At 31.4% G+C, this 14,260-nt stretch overlaps 2 protein-coding genes across 3 annotated transcripts; one reads left to right on the top strand and one right to left on the bottom strand.

Moving 5' to 3' along the window:
* Window positions 1-4,150: 4,150 nt before the first annotated feature.
* LOC110609209 (protein PIN-LIKES 7) lies at window positions 4,151-8,390 on the top strand. Of its 2 annotated transcripts, XM_021748635.2 has the most exons (12): window positions 4,152-4,301; window positions 4,464-4,580; window positions 5,856-6,165; window positions 6,255-6,334; window positions 6,413-6,537; window positions 6,630-6,748; window positions 6,884-7,102; window positions 7,191-7,307; window positions 7,388-7,488; window positions 7,576-7,628; window positions 7,713-7,898; window positions 7,967-8,390. In XM_021748635.2, the coding sequence occupies exons 3-12, from the start codon at window positions 6,031-6,033 to the stop codon at window positions 8,089-8,091; spliced, it is 1,260 nt and encodes a 419-aa protein (XP_021604327.1). In that variant the 5' UTR covers window positions 4,152-4,301; window positions 4,464-4,580; window positions 5,856-6,030; the 3' UTR covers window positions 8,092-8,390. The 2 variants fall into 2 exon arrangements, with proteins under 2 accessions (XP_021604328.1, XP_021604327.1); XM_021748636.2 differs by lacking the exon at window positions 4,464-4,580 and having other exon boundaries at window positions 4,151-4,301.
* LOC110609207 (glutamate receptor 3.6) lies at window positions 6,808-13,343 on the bottom strand. The gene is made up of 10 exons (XM_043954205.1): window positions 13,026-13,343; window positions 12,233-12,496; window positions 10,785-12,136; window positions 10,420-10,697; window positions 10,272-10,303; window positions 9,777-10,183; window positions 7,950-9,684; window positions 7,737-7,883; window positions 7,566-7,648; window positions 6,808-7,453 (listed from the first exon to the last, which is right to left on the bottom strand). The coding sequence occupies exons 1-7, from the start codon at window positions 13,102-13,104 to the stop codon at window positions 9,199-9,201; spliced, it is 2,898 nt and encodes a 965-aa protein (XP_043810140.1). The 5' UTR covers window positions 13,105-13,343; the 3' UTR covers window positions 6,808-7,453; window positions 7,566-7,648; window positions 7,737-7,883; window positions 7,950-9,198.
* Between the last annotated feature and the right edge of the window lie 917 nt (window positions 13,344-14,260).

Genomic DNA, 14,260 nt, shown 5'->3' with positions numbered 1-14,260 from the left:
GGTTTTAATGTTTTCTCTTGTTATGTAATGGTAGACAGAGACAGAAGGCTGCCTTTAAATGGCATTGGATTGAGTAAAAGTGCAATCTATAACGATAAACTTCTCTTTTTGTCTGAAAGCGAATGCCGAGATATTTTCTCTAATTTTTCACCAAAATTGCATTTTTTCTTTTAATTTTGATTGGTTCAATAAGATTTCAATAATAATTGTGTTCCTATTGGACCAATCATAAAATAATAATTTAATATTTATTTTTAAATGTTAATTAATATTTTTAGTTAAAATTTCAAAAAATAAAGTAATTTAACGGCAATCCCGAGCTTACCATGACACAAACCCAGAATTTACAAAATCACAGCAACAAAAATTCAATACAAGGATTTCAAAATTCACTCTACAAATTTCGATTTTACAAACCCATAAAACAACAAATTAATAAGTATTAATCTCAGAAATCAAACCGCATAAACTTCTTATTTATATCAAAATGTATAAACACCATTCCAATAAAAAATCAAACCAATATAATATTATTTTTTATATTATTTTAATTAAAATAATATTTAAAAATTATAGAAATTATATTTTATTATTAAATAATTAATATTTTAATATAGTATGACTTAATTCATGCCTAATGATCAGTTGGAGTCTGAATGCTGCTGCAATGTAGTGTCCGACAATATTTAACAATTGAAATGTGCAATAGATGAGGTTTCTGGTCACTTGGACGCAGAGGATACTGCAAAGAATCTGAATGTCATGTTTTTGAATAATTGAAGCAGGATTGGTCAATTTCTCAACTCATAACTCTGTTATGATTTGCTCCTTCACTGATTTGGTATTTAATTTTAGGTTCTGTTGAGTTGGATCTCGTTATGAAAATATTATAGCTCATTTATCATATTTATTATTATTATTTTACTTTTTAAATCATATATATTAACTAAATAATTAAATTAGAATGCAGAAAAAACTATAAGTTAAATTATTAATAAAAATACAAATATTTTCTCAAATTACAATTTTATCTTATTTTTTCATAGTTCAAATTTGTTTTTTGTAAATGAATTATAATCGATTAAAAACTACATAAAAATATTTTATTATTAATAATAATACATTTTAATTTATCCTTCATCCTCGTTTTATCCCATTATTAATCTATGTCTCTTTTTATAGAATTCAGAAATTCTTAAAATAAATGAAACAATTAAATTTTAAATTTTAATCCTAACTTCATGCATTATGAGATAAACACTCAACACACTTTATTCTTTTGTTCTATATATGATTCATATTATAAAAAAAAAATTAAATCAATTTTAATAAAATTATATAAAAGTTTTATTTATTTTAAAAAGATTTTTTAAATTAAAAAATTAAATTTAAATTAATTAAATTAAATATCTTATAAATTCTTGGTTTCAAAGAAAAGAAATATCACAGTAATTTTTTAGGGTATGTTTAAAGAGAAAAAGTTATGGCTTCGTTTAGATAATAAATAATAAAATAAAATTATATTGTCTTTGTCTTTTGTATTTTAAAATTATTATCTATTTTTTATATGTATATAATCAATATATAAATTAATTTTTATAATACTATTTTATTTTAAAATAATTTTTTATTAATTATTAAAATATTTTTAATATTTAATAAAATTTTATATTTTATAAAATGAAAAATTAATAAAAAATAATTATTTTTTAAATATATATAAAAAAAATAAAGTGAATAAAAATTATAAAAGTCAGTATTTAAAAAAAAACGTTATTAAAAATAATTAGTAATTATGTTAAGAGATGGCCTAGTGTCCCAATCAGCTGACAGGTTTTCCACGTGTGGAAATAGGAATGGCCATTTCAGTTATCTGATCAAGTCAAAATGGACGGCGGCGTTGAGCATAATTGAGCAAATAATTATTTGAATTTTATTTTTATCAATAATCATAATAATAGATGTGTTTTGTTTTGAAACAGAGAATTAGAAATTGGAGAGTAGTTATTCAAATCCACTTTACTATTGAATTAAATTTATAAATGGAAGATATGTTTATTTTTATAATTAATAAATACGATAAAATTAAATCTTTAAAATATGTTTATCTAACTATAACAAATAATACTCTATTAATTTTTATGTTTAATCCATATATTTATTATTATTAATTAATAAGTAATTATTTATTTTTTGAAAGAATAAGACTTTTGAATTTCCATATAATTATAATAAATATATGCTTTTTAATTTCTTAATATTTAATGGAAAAAAAAGGTTAAATGAAAGAAAATATATCCATATGTAAAAAAAAAAATTAATAATAATTAAGTCAAAGTCAGTAAGTTAAAATGAACAATTATTAATATGTAATTTATAATAACTGTCAAGTAAATTTGACATATATAGAGTCAGGTTCATAAAATTAATATATAAAAATCATAAATAACTTTTTTTTTCAAATCAATCAAATATAATAAATAAATAAATAAATTTCTTTATATCTTTCTTAAATTAATTTTATAAATTATTTAAATAGATGTACGAAAAAAAAAAAAAAAAAAAAAAAGAAAAGAGAAGAGAAATCCAAGATGAAGGCTCTCCGCTCATTTGAAAGGGCGAAGAGAGAGAGAGAGAGAGAGAGATTTGGGTGGGGATTGGGGGCGGTTTATCTATCTTCCTGCATTATTGATCTCAACTTGGACCCAAACTTGGGAATATCTCAAATAGAAAAATGTAGGTAGGAAATATTAAAAAGAAAAAAGCCAAAGACGGCTCAATCATCACTCATGATTCAGTGAAGAGGAGGCAAATTTCAATTTGACATTTTGTTTATGTGTTTTTAAATACAATGCATACCTTGAATTTTTTAATTATCTATGTGTTTCTAATTTGATGGTTTCTTTTATAATTTACTATACTTATTCAATAATAATTTCTATGCACCAATAATTATTTTATAAAACAAATTATTATAAACTCATTTTATTTAAAAATAAAGCACAATCTATTAAATTAAATAATTGTTGTAAAAAATTTATTATTGATATTTTTAAGTATATACACACGTATTATTATTAAGTATATATAAGTATTGGTATTTGTTTTAAAATTATTTACGTCGTTTATTTTAGCTTTAATAAAAGGGAAGGAATGTAAATTAATGCATAGCTGGCTTGGATGCTAGTACATTAAGGATGATTCAGTGCACAAAATTAACACGTCAGCGGCAGCCTAGCCGGTTAGATTTTCGCTGACTTTGACCGACGAGTTAATTATTATTTAATTAAAATTAAATAATAATTTTTTAATTAAAAAAAATTAAATTTACTCAAAATATCATCATTATTAATAAATTAATATTCACACTGTATTTATTTTTTTATTAATAAAATAATTTTATTATTTATTTATACCATTAAAAATATACTCCATTATTCTCTTATTCTTATTTGATTCTTGTTTTTTTTTATTCAATTTTTTATTTTAAAAAAATGCAATTTTTTTCTCATCATTATCATTATTTTTTTTAAAAAAAAATTATTTTATTGATAAAAAAAATAATAAAAATATTTTAATAAACATAAAAAAATAAAAATATTTTATTAAATTTTAAAAAATATAAAAACTGACTTGTTAATAATAATAATATTTAAAAATTAAATAAAAAATTTTATTTGAGTATAAAAGTAAATTTTAAACAAATTTTCTTTCATTTTTTATTTATTTTGAATGAAAATAAAAAAATATTTTAATAAATTTTTTAAAATATAAATGAGTTGTTAATAATAATAATATTTAGAAATTAAATAATAAATTTCTCTTTAATTAATACAAAAAGAAGACGAAAGGTGAACTAAGTGCAAGTAGAAAATTAAGAATAGAAGAAACAGAGCTGGCTGTTAATTTATGTTTTGTTCATGCCCTGCCATCCATTAATTTTGGATCCGTCTTTTTAATTTTTTTTTAATTATTTTTTTCTGCAGATAAATAAATAATAAAAATTTGTAGGTATTGGGTATAAATAAAATAAAATAAGATAAAATAAAGTGAAAATAGGAGATAGATGGTGGCTAAAACCAGGTCATTATGAGTAGATGTATACGATACGAAGCAAAACATTTCTTCTTCCTTCCTTCCTTCCTTCCTTATTGCATTGCCTCCCAAAACTTTGCTATATATAAGCGACTCCAGCTAATTCATCCTCTCATCTCTCTCTATCTCTCCTCCGAGTTTCTCTCACCCTTCTTCTCTTTGACTCGCTTTTCTCTCATCACCAGCCGACTTCAATATTCCTGCAGGTTTGATTCTTCTGCTTTGCTTCGCTTTCTTCTTTTCTTTTTATTCTGGGAATGCATGATTTGTAAAGGGGTTTGATCGATGCCTTTGAAAAAAATAATAAGAAGAAAAAGATTTTCCAACATCTTTGTTTGTGGGATATTTGATTCTTTTCTCTTTTCTAGAAAAAAGTGTTTTTGGGTTATTGAGGTATGTTTCTGATCTGTAATGGGGAATGTGAATGTCTGACGAGAGATGATGTTCATCCACATCCATGGTGTCTTCTTCATCATGTACAATACGTAAGAACTCGCATACTTCCTTGACCAATCTTCAAGTTGTTGTCATGATTTTGGCTTTTTCTTAATCATTATAAACCACTTTATTATATTAAATTATTTTATTTTCAATTGGCTAAACAGAGCATAAACTCGAGACCCAATGATTTTAAAAATAAATCTAATACTAGTGATTTTAAAAACTCAGGTTGATAAGGAAATTCAAATATGACCACACAACAAGTGAAGAAAATTAGAATCAAAACAGTTGAAATGGGATGATCCTTAAAACAAGTCTTAATTTTGTACATCTTGAAATACTTTTAAAATTTGAATCAGATTAAATTTTAGATATAAAATAAAAAATATAAAAAATTGAATATAAAATTTCATATTTAGATAGCATGTGATCACTGTCTGTCTCATTACCTAATCCAGTGCAGGTGGAATTAAAGAATCAATAGAAGAATGAAGGAATCTTTTCCTAAAACCACTTAAATAATAATACTAAGCACTTGCAGAAGTGGTATATGTTTGCTCCTATATACTTTGATTTTTTTTTCTTTTTTCCTATTACTTATTTAATCTATTTTGTCAATTAGTTACCCATTTTTCTGAAATAATTTTTACTGTTATTATGAAACAATTTTATTTTTATGTTATCTAAAACAAAATTATTACTACGTTTTTTTTTTAAAAAAAAAAACATTTTTTCCATCTAACTGAGCCTAAACATTTATTTTAAAATATATATATATATATATATAAATCAAATTAATCGAAACTGCCGTAATTAAAATTATAGTTAAACCTTTCCTATAAATTCAGTTCAGAATTTTTCAGATTACAAATTAAAATTATTAATTTGAATCAAAATCGACTAACATGCCGGACCGTAGAATAACTCAAATATTAGCAAAGAGCTTATCGGCATTCCGTTGAGATATTCCCACTTTATAACTCTCAACTCAGTGCCTCAAAATGTTGAATAGTTTCCTCACATCTATATGGGTTCTTCATATTTCACACCATGTTTCTCAAACTTTAATACTACTTTTTTACTATTATTATTATTATTATTATTATTATTATTATTGGTGAACATGGATTTGATTGGTAAAAGCAGCTTCTTTCTAACTAGAAGAAATGTTGCATTATAATTCTCACAAAGCAAGAAATTCTATTGGATGTCCATTTTAAAAAAAAAAAAAATTGCAGCTTTTTGAATTTAATTTGGTTATTCTGACATTGCTTATCTTTTGTTTTCCTGTATGTTTGTTCTGCGATGCTCCTTCGCAGGATTTTCCTTCTGTCCTACTGAAGACATAGCTATAGATCTGCAAGGGTTCAAGTAGAAAAATAGATAGATAGGCTACAGAGAAAAAAAAATAGTAGACAAGGAAAGCAAAAAAACCAAGTCAGATTTCAGGGCAGGAAAGACTATCCATTTCTGAAACAGAACCAAAAAGAGAACATGGGTTTCTTTACACTGTTTGAGGTGGCATCCATGCCCATTCTACAAGTCCTTCTAATAAGTATTTTAGGAGCTTTCATGGCTACTAATTACTGCAATCTTCTTACTACTGATGCTCGAAGATCCTTAAACAAGGTATCATCATCTCATTTCAACCTGCTTTCAATTAAATTTGATGCTTCTCTTTTTCCCTCCAAATATTACATTTCTTTTTGCCAATGCAGATTGTGTTTGTGGTGTTCACACCCTCTCTTATGTTTGCTAGTCTGGCCAAGACTGTGACTCTCCAGGACATCATCTCATGGTAGGTTATATTAAATATCCGATTTCTTGCAATACAAGCAAATGGTCTTTATCCATTTAACCTTTTTGTAAATTTCAGGTGGTTTATGCCTGTTAACATTGGACTTACCTTCTTAATTGGAGGAATTCTTGGGTGGATAGTAGTTAAGATTCTGAAACCCCAGCCTCATCTAGAGGGGCTTGTTATAGCTACATGTTCATCAGGTAACTCAATTATAGGTTTTCTTTCTTGTCTCTAATATACGTTGAGTAAAATCCTCATGGTTCTCTGCGTTTTTTATGGTTTTTCAAATCAGGAAACTTGGGAAATCTCCTCCTGATCATTGTCCCTGCAATCTGTAACCAGGATGGAATTCCATTTGATAGCGCCACTTGCAAATCTGTTGGACTGTCATATGCTTCTTTCTCCATGGCGGTAATGCAATAATTTCACTATGACACTAAATTAATCGATTGATTGGCCAAACTAATCCCTTCTTTTTTTTTTTGAGATATTCTCTCCGAATGCATTATGATCTCATTATTTCTTATCTGCTTTTGACTACTGCAGCTTGGTGGTTTCTACATCTGGACTTATACTTACCAGCTGATTCGGTCATCAGCTGCAAAATTGCAAGAAATCAAAGCAGCTGATGAGGTCTCAAAAGCACCTAACAATGATTTAGAAGCTAATCAGGAGACTCACCTTCTCAAGGGAGGAGATCAGGAACAAATTCCAATAGCTGTGGCATCAAGCAAGTCCATTGATGATGATACAGAAAGCCAAGCTGTAAGTGTCGTCCTCTGCAGACTGCAGTTTGCAATTTCCTTTTATATGCACAAATGTCAGTGGCCCTATTAACAGACTTCTATTTTAGGTTGTTTACCGAGCATCACACCATGAACATGGAAAAGAAGCATCATTCTGGAAAAAATTAGTAGGGTTTCTTCATCAGATACTGGAGGAACTCTTGGCACCCCCCACAATTGCTGCAGTGAGTTTCTTGACATCTTATTGATTGACAAAACCCAAAATGGTAGCTTAATGAATTTAGATTCATCCCTCTTATATCAGATCTTTGGATTCATCTTCGGAGCAGTGACATTCCTGAGAAAGCTGATAATTGGCGATGGCGCTCCCCTGCATGTGATCCAAGACACTATCACATTACTTGGGTATGCATTATAATCTTTAGCTCATAATTGGTCCATATGAACTAAATTGTGGCAGGCCATCTGAAAATGGGATATACTTGTTTGTAGGGAAGGAACAATTCCTTGTATTACTCTTATCCTTGGAGGCAACCTCATTCAAGGTAACAAGATCTATATTCCACTGTTCAGTTCCAAAGAAACAGGAGAATGAAATCTAATTTCGTGTTTATAAATTGAAATTAAAGGCTTAAAGTCATCAAGAATCAAACCATGGATCATTGTTGCTGTGGTTTTCGTTCGATATGGGATACTTCCTGCAATTGGTCTTTGGGTTGTTAAAGCAGCTGGGAGTCTTGGCTTCCTTCCACCAGATCCTCTCTACCACTATGTGCTGATGATTCAATATACCCTACCACCTGCCATGAATATTGGTAAGAGACCATCAAATAAATCTTTATAAATAATTAAAGATCAGAACTGACTTTGAAAATAAATGCAGGTACTATGACACAGCTGTTTGATGTGGGTCAAGAAGAGTGTTCAGTCCTCTTCTTGTGGACATACTTGGCTGCAGCCCTGGCACTGACTGCTTGGTCAACTGTCTTCATGTGGATTTTGTCCTGAGAAACCCATTTTTCCCCCAACCGTAGAAACTGCCATCAGCATGATAGATCACTATAGAATAGAAATAGCCAAGAAAATGCCCATTAATTGGGATTTTCTATTTATTTTATTTACTTACCTGCATTTATTGATTTTTTTTGCGATAGGTTTGAGAAAAGATCACGCAAAGAGCTGTATATGTCACAGGGTTTGCTGTGACAGTTCCCGATAGATAGAGGAAAAGAAAAAAAAATGAAGCTCAGATTTGTGTGAAATGAGCTTTACCTTCTTGAAATGGCAAACCTTTATCATTTCGATCATTAGGGCTTTCTTCCAGCCATGTCCTGAACTTATGTATCCCTGTAGAGTTCGCAACAAATATAAAGTATCAATTTAACCTGAAACTTAACAATACAGAGAACAGAAATTAGGGATTACATCTTCAATAGCTGAATTCTCAAGCAAATCAGTCTGAAAGCAACGGAACCAAAATAAAAAAAAATGGATTTTAAAAAAAGGGGATTGAGAACAGTATTAGTGTCAAGGACGAGGATAGTGGAAGTAGCAGAGATATCACATACTTCACAAAATGAAACTTCACAGTAAATGTCAAATCTGAGATAAAATTCCTTTTGGAACTGCGACCAAAAAAAAGGACCGTAGAAATTAGGGTTTGTGAGAGAGAAAAGGGGGAAGGAGGTGAATCAAGAGGTAACCTTTTGAACTATGCGTCCTCGAGTCTCCAATGTTGCTGAACTGCCGCTAAAGAACGAAAAATAAATTTTCTTGCAAAAAAAAATGTATACATAATCTAATTAATGAATCACATTACAGTAAAAATCATAATAGGTCCAATAATAGCTTTAAACTAATGTATTACTATTAAATGGATGTAGAAACAAAGATAAGAAATTTTCTATAAAGGAAAGGTTTCCAAGGACGTATTTTCCAGGTCCTGGAGGATACACTGTCAGAACTAAAAGGGCGCAGCTATGCATTCCAAACTGCCGCCAAATTTTATCCATTTTTTCACTTTCGTATACCAGAAGGCTTCTTTTGAACTTGCTAAGAGCCAACTGAAAATGTTTTTTCTTAATCCTGTATGAAACTCTTGGTCCGAGATGAATATCATACTTCACTACCACATTCGATACCTCTGTTCGAAGATGATTCAACACTTCTTCTCTTGGAACTGGAATTGTACATAGATTTATCTTCACTTCTGTTAGACACCACTTCCAGTTGTCGTCGTCTCTTAGAGCGATGCTTCACTTCCTCTTCCTTTTCATCAACAAATGAAAGGAATGTCTGGAGACGTGCAGACGTTGAGATTTGACCTGAAGATGACAACTCCTCAGAGTAGTGCCTGCTGAACTGCCGCACCATCTTCAAAAAATATAGACAGAGAGCAAGCAGACAAGTTAATCCACTTATCGTAAACAGACCCCAGAAGCTTCTGAGTTGAAGCCGATCTACTTCTAACTTTGTGCCTGCTGAACTACAAGCACTCCTCATAAGCCATTTGTCGTGAATCCTCTGGAGATCTCCATTTTCTGAAAGTTGCAAAATGGCAGTCGACATGTCAACAGCCAAAGGCGAGTCCCTTGGAAAAGCCTGATGAACGAAGAAAAACGACATAAGTTCCCTGATGGGCTCACAGAAGGTATAACAGTAACAGATGAAAAGGGAACAAAACAGATACTCACAAAGCCCCATCCATTTCTGGTGAACTCTTGACCTACAATGCTAAATTCGCAACTGGTTGAGAGGAAGAGCTCTACATATGCACGCTCATCAATCACTGCAGCAACTCCACCTTTACGGGGACCATCTTTCAAGGCTTTAGCATAGTCTTCTGGGGTGACAAGGGGAACCAGTCTGGACTCATCAATGCCCAATTCATCTATTAGATAATCACGAGCAAATGAAGCCTGCTGGTACCCAATGGGCTCCTTCATTGACCTTAAGTATTCAATGCCTTTAATGGGAGAATAAAGCTGCTGCACTGTAAGAATTGATGTTAGGCTTGCGGTGTAGCTTGAGTTAATTATAAGCACCACAAACAGCCATATAATTAGGACAAGCCGACCAAGGGTGCTAACAGTATTTTCTCCTGCATAAAATTGGAACAGCCATCTTGTTAGGCCAAGTATGTCTAATATACAACAAAGTATAGATAGACTACTTTCATTTGAACTTACTGTGGGCAAAGAACCATGTTGAAAAGCTAAACCTGCATAAGGGAAGCACGGCTGTAAGATAGGGGAACTCAGGCCGAATGATCAAGTGATTCATGTAATGAGCTCAAGTTTACCAAAAAAAAATATGAGATACTTCTCAGTCACTCACCATAAAACAGTGAAGCATTGTCTTCTGGGAGGGCCTCTGAAATCATCGTTCAACCTGTGCTCCAAAATCCAAACAACTACTCCTACAATTATGAAGAAGCAAGCAGTGACGCCCCACATCTCGCGAGTAAATGGCCTCAAAAATGCCAAAGCACCAGAATTCATCTTCTTGACTGGAGCCACTACTACTAGCCCAGACTCAATATACGGCTGCGTGAAGTCTGCCATCCTCGTTCTGTTAGTAGTGATTGCAATATCACCAACTGCTGCATCAAAGACCTACATAGAAATGAAAAACTAAATACGTGGTAAATGAAGCATTTAAATTTCCAAAACCTTTAAATTCTCTGTTTTGCAAGTACTTACACCAGCTGTGATCAGGCGAACAAGTTCAGTTTCACTTGGATTTGTCATTCCATCTCCAAATGGTTCGAATTTATAAGGGACAGCATACGGCAACAAGTTGGCAGCAGCAGTGAAAACATCAATGCAGTACCCAGAAAAGATTTCAGTGCCTGCAACTTGGGAAACAAATTCACGATAGCTAGTACGATTAGGGACTCCGATTTTTAAATGTCTTCCATTGTTTGGAAACACCCACCCACGAGGCTTCTGCACTGTTTCCCCTGGCCAAATGACAGGGTACAATTTCTGATTTGAACTGGAAAGATTAGGAGGCATTGAGTAAAACTTTTCAGGAGGCACAACTGATAAACCAGAATGAGTAGACCAATAACCAATCTTCCTATAGCCTGTGCCAATAAGATTGACAATTTCATATGCAGGCTGAATGAGGTTCCCATCAGGATTGAACTTTACCTGACCCGTTACCCCCATCATATTAACCTGCAAAATTTTTTCAAGTAACATTCTTCCGCCATTGAAGATGCTCATGGCATCAAGATGCAAATCCCCATCACGTAAATCAGTTAGCTTTGAATTATTGGAAAAGGAAATATTTCCCCCCTGATCAAAAAATGCACCAATTGCACGAGCGAGCAGCCATACTGTGTCATAGGCATACAGACCATAAGTACTCAGCCCAATAGGGCCATTAGCATTTATTCCACTAGTCAAGTTGCTCCACCTGGAAACAAATTTACTTTTGAGTTCTGAATCTGGTGTGTGCATTCGCAATGTAATAACTCCTTGAATAGTATGAACTGTGTCTTCAGGGAGAGGAGAAAAAGTATCCCACAGAGTGGAGAGCCAATTGGTTGCTATCCACACATACCCAGTTCTCATCATGCCTAGATATTGAGCCACACTAAACACAACTGGAGCCCAACTGGACAAAGTATGAACAACTAGAATCCTGGACTCGGTTAGAGCCACTTGAACTAGTGCTTCAGTGATTTCATCCCTGGTTGCTCCAGGCCTCAGAGGTGCTTTGTATGAGATTTTACATCGTCTCTCTGCAAGTTTATCGCCTAATGCAGCTATTCCATTTCTCCCATGGTCATCATCTCCATAGATTGCTATCACCTCTCTCCATCCATAATAATGAACAATTTCAGCTACAGCAGTCATTTGATACAGGTCATTCTGAGATGTCCTGACAAAGAATGGGAACTGAAGTGAAGAAAGAGTTGGATCTGTTGCTGAATACGATAGCAGAGGCACTTGAAGCTCAGTTGCAATAAATGAGACTACATGGGCTACCACGGAGGACTGAGGGCCAACTATGGCCACAGTATCAGTTTCCAGTAACCTTAAAGCTGCAGGCAGCAATAAAATGGAAGGACAAAGGATCATAATCTAAGTAATTGTCACAAAAAGCAAGCAAGAAAGCTATTAAGACAAAAGCAATATACCCTCTACAATGCCCATAAATCCGCTGTAATTTGTGTCCTGCATTTTCATTCTCAGCTTAGTTCCTCCAAGAATAGATGGATCAGAATTCACATCATCAACAGCTGCTTGTATTGCAATTCTAGCAACTTTCCCAATAGTAGAATTAAAGGCCAATGTAGCTCCAATGTTTACAAATTCTGGCCTTTTATTAAGCCCACTTACACCAACTCCATTACTAAAAATCATCAGCGCCACAATCCAAAGTAATCTCATGGTCACTTTGCCTGATAAACACACCCTTTCTTAAACTTGCTCTGAGAAGAAACACAAAATCATAAGTGAACATCTACTTATCATAAAAAAAAGGAGAACTAATTGACGGGAAATTTTATATTTAAACAATGAAATATTCCAGAAAATATGGTAGTATTCAGTCCTTGGGCCCAAAAAGAGCCAACATACAGATAAATTAACCATGGACTATGAAGTACTAACACCCATGACCAGCCTCGATACAAAACCAGAAAACTGAACCTACCAAAACTCATAAAAGATAAAGGATGGAAAGAACTGTTAAGCACAAAAAAGGGCAATCCTGAAACATGTAATATATCCATTTAAAGCAAGTTGCAGGTGGTTGGGGGATCTAAAAGTGGCTATATTTAATGGGTAGCCAACAAAGTCCACATTCACGTTCAAAGTAAAGAAAGAAAGAAAGAAAGGAAAGATGCTGGATCTAAATGAAGAAGTAGAAGGAGAAAAAGCAAGCTCAAGAGACTTTTGAGTTCACATGTGAGGATAGATAGAACTCACAGATGCAGCTGCAGAGACTAAGTAGTTGAGGTGAGCATGCTCTGCAAGAACCAAGGTAAAACAAAACACTAGGTTTCATTTCAGTTCCAGGCCTCTGGGGGTTCTAGGATTGGAGGGAAAAGGGAAAAATGAGAATAAAGTAGTATTGTTAAACGAAATACAATTGAGTGGTCCTGGTGGACCTCCATTTATAAGTTTGAAGTGCACAATTATCATGCGCAATAAAAGAAGAATTGTCACTATTTAATTTCTCATCAAGTGGACACTCTTCAACTTGCATAACGAAAACTTTGAGCAATCCTGACATGTATGGCTCTTCCTTACCTTTTCAGAATAGAATTTGATGGAATTGTGAAGTAGAGTTGTAAATGGTAATTCATATGAAAATAAAACACGTTTGTGTGTGAAATCTAGAGCAACCAATAACAGGAAGGTGAAGTTGGGCAAGCGATGAGTCATGAAAAGCTCCTTACAGGCAATGATAACCATTTATTTATCTTGTCCAAAACGACGATATTTTTTTTTTTTTATCATCTTTTTGAGATTCTCTGTTTGACATCACATCGGTATTTTTGGTCTTTTCTGCTGTGGATTGGATTCATCTATGTACTCTTATCTCCCTCTCTTAGATCATATAATTTATGCATCATCACAAACTTTAATTACTTAATCAATTACTTTATTATTAAAAAAATCATTCTCACTTTTACTAATCTAAGTTTTTTTTTTTTTTCTATGAAAAATAAACTATAATCTAGTCCACATTAATTATTTAGTAAAATCTAAATTTTAGTTATTCTATATTTTAAAAGTTAGCTATTTAATAATTATAGTCCTTAATTATCATTCACAATGTAGTCTTTATAACTTCATATATTTCAATAATTTAGCCTCATATAAATTAAATATAAATGATGAATTAGTTTTTAAATAAATAATGCAATAATCCATATTTCAATTATATTTTCTGACATTTGAAACATTTAAAAAATTTAATTAATGAAAAATATTTTTTTAAATTTTTTATATTTTAAAATTTTTATATATAAATTTATTAATAAATATTATTTTTTAAAATTAAAATTAAATAATAAAAAATAAATTATATCGATAAAAAATATTAAAATATTTTTAAATAAAAATTCTTTTATGCAAAGTTTTAATTCTATATTTAAATGTAAATTGTTTTTAAGTTTGATGTGACTCTATAAATTTTTTTAATGTCATAAAATTTT

This window comes from Manihot esculenta, chromosome 2 (assembly GCF_001659605.2).
Source record: "Manihot esculenta cultivar AM560-2 chromosome 2, M.esculenta_v8, whole genome shotgun sequence".
Classification (NCBI taxonomy): Eukaryota; Viridiplantae; Streptophyta; class Magnoliopsida; order Malpighiales; family Euphorbiaceae; genus Manihot; species Manihot esculenta.
The sequence above is the reverse complement of the archived record's forward strand: the minus strand, read 5'-3'. Positions and strand labels throughout refer to the sequence as shown.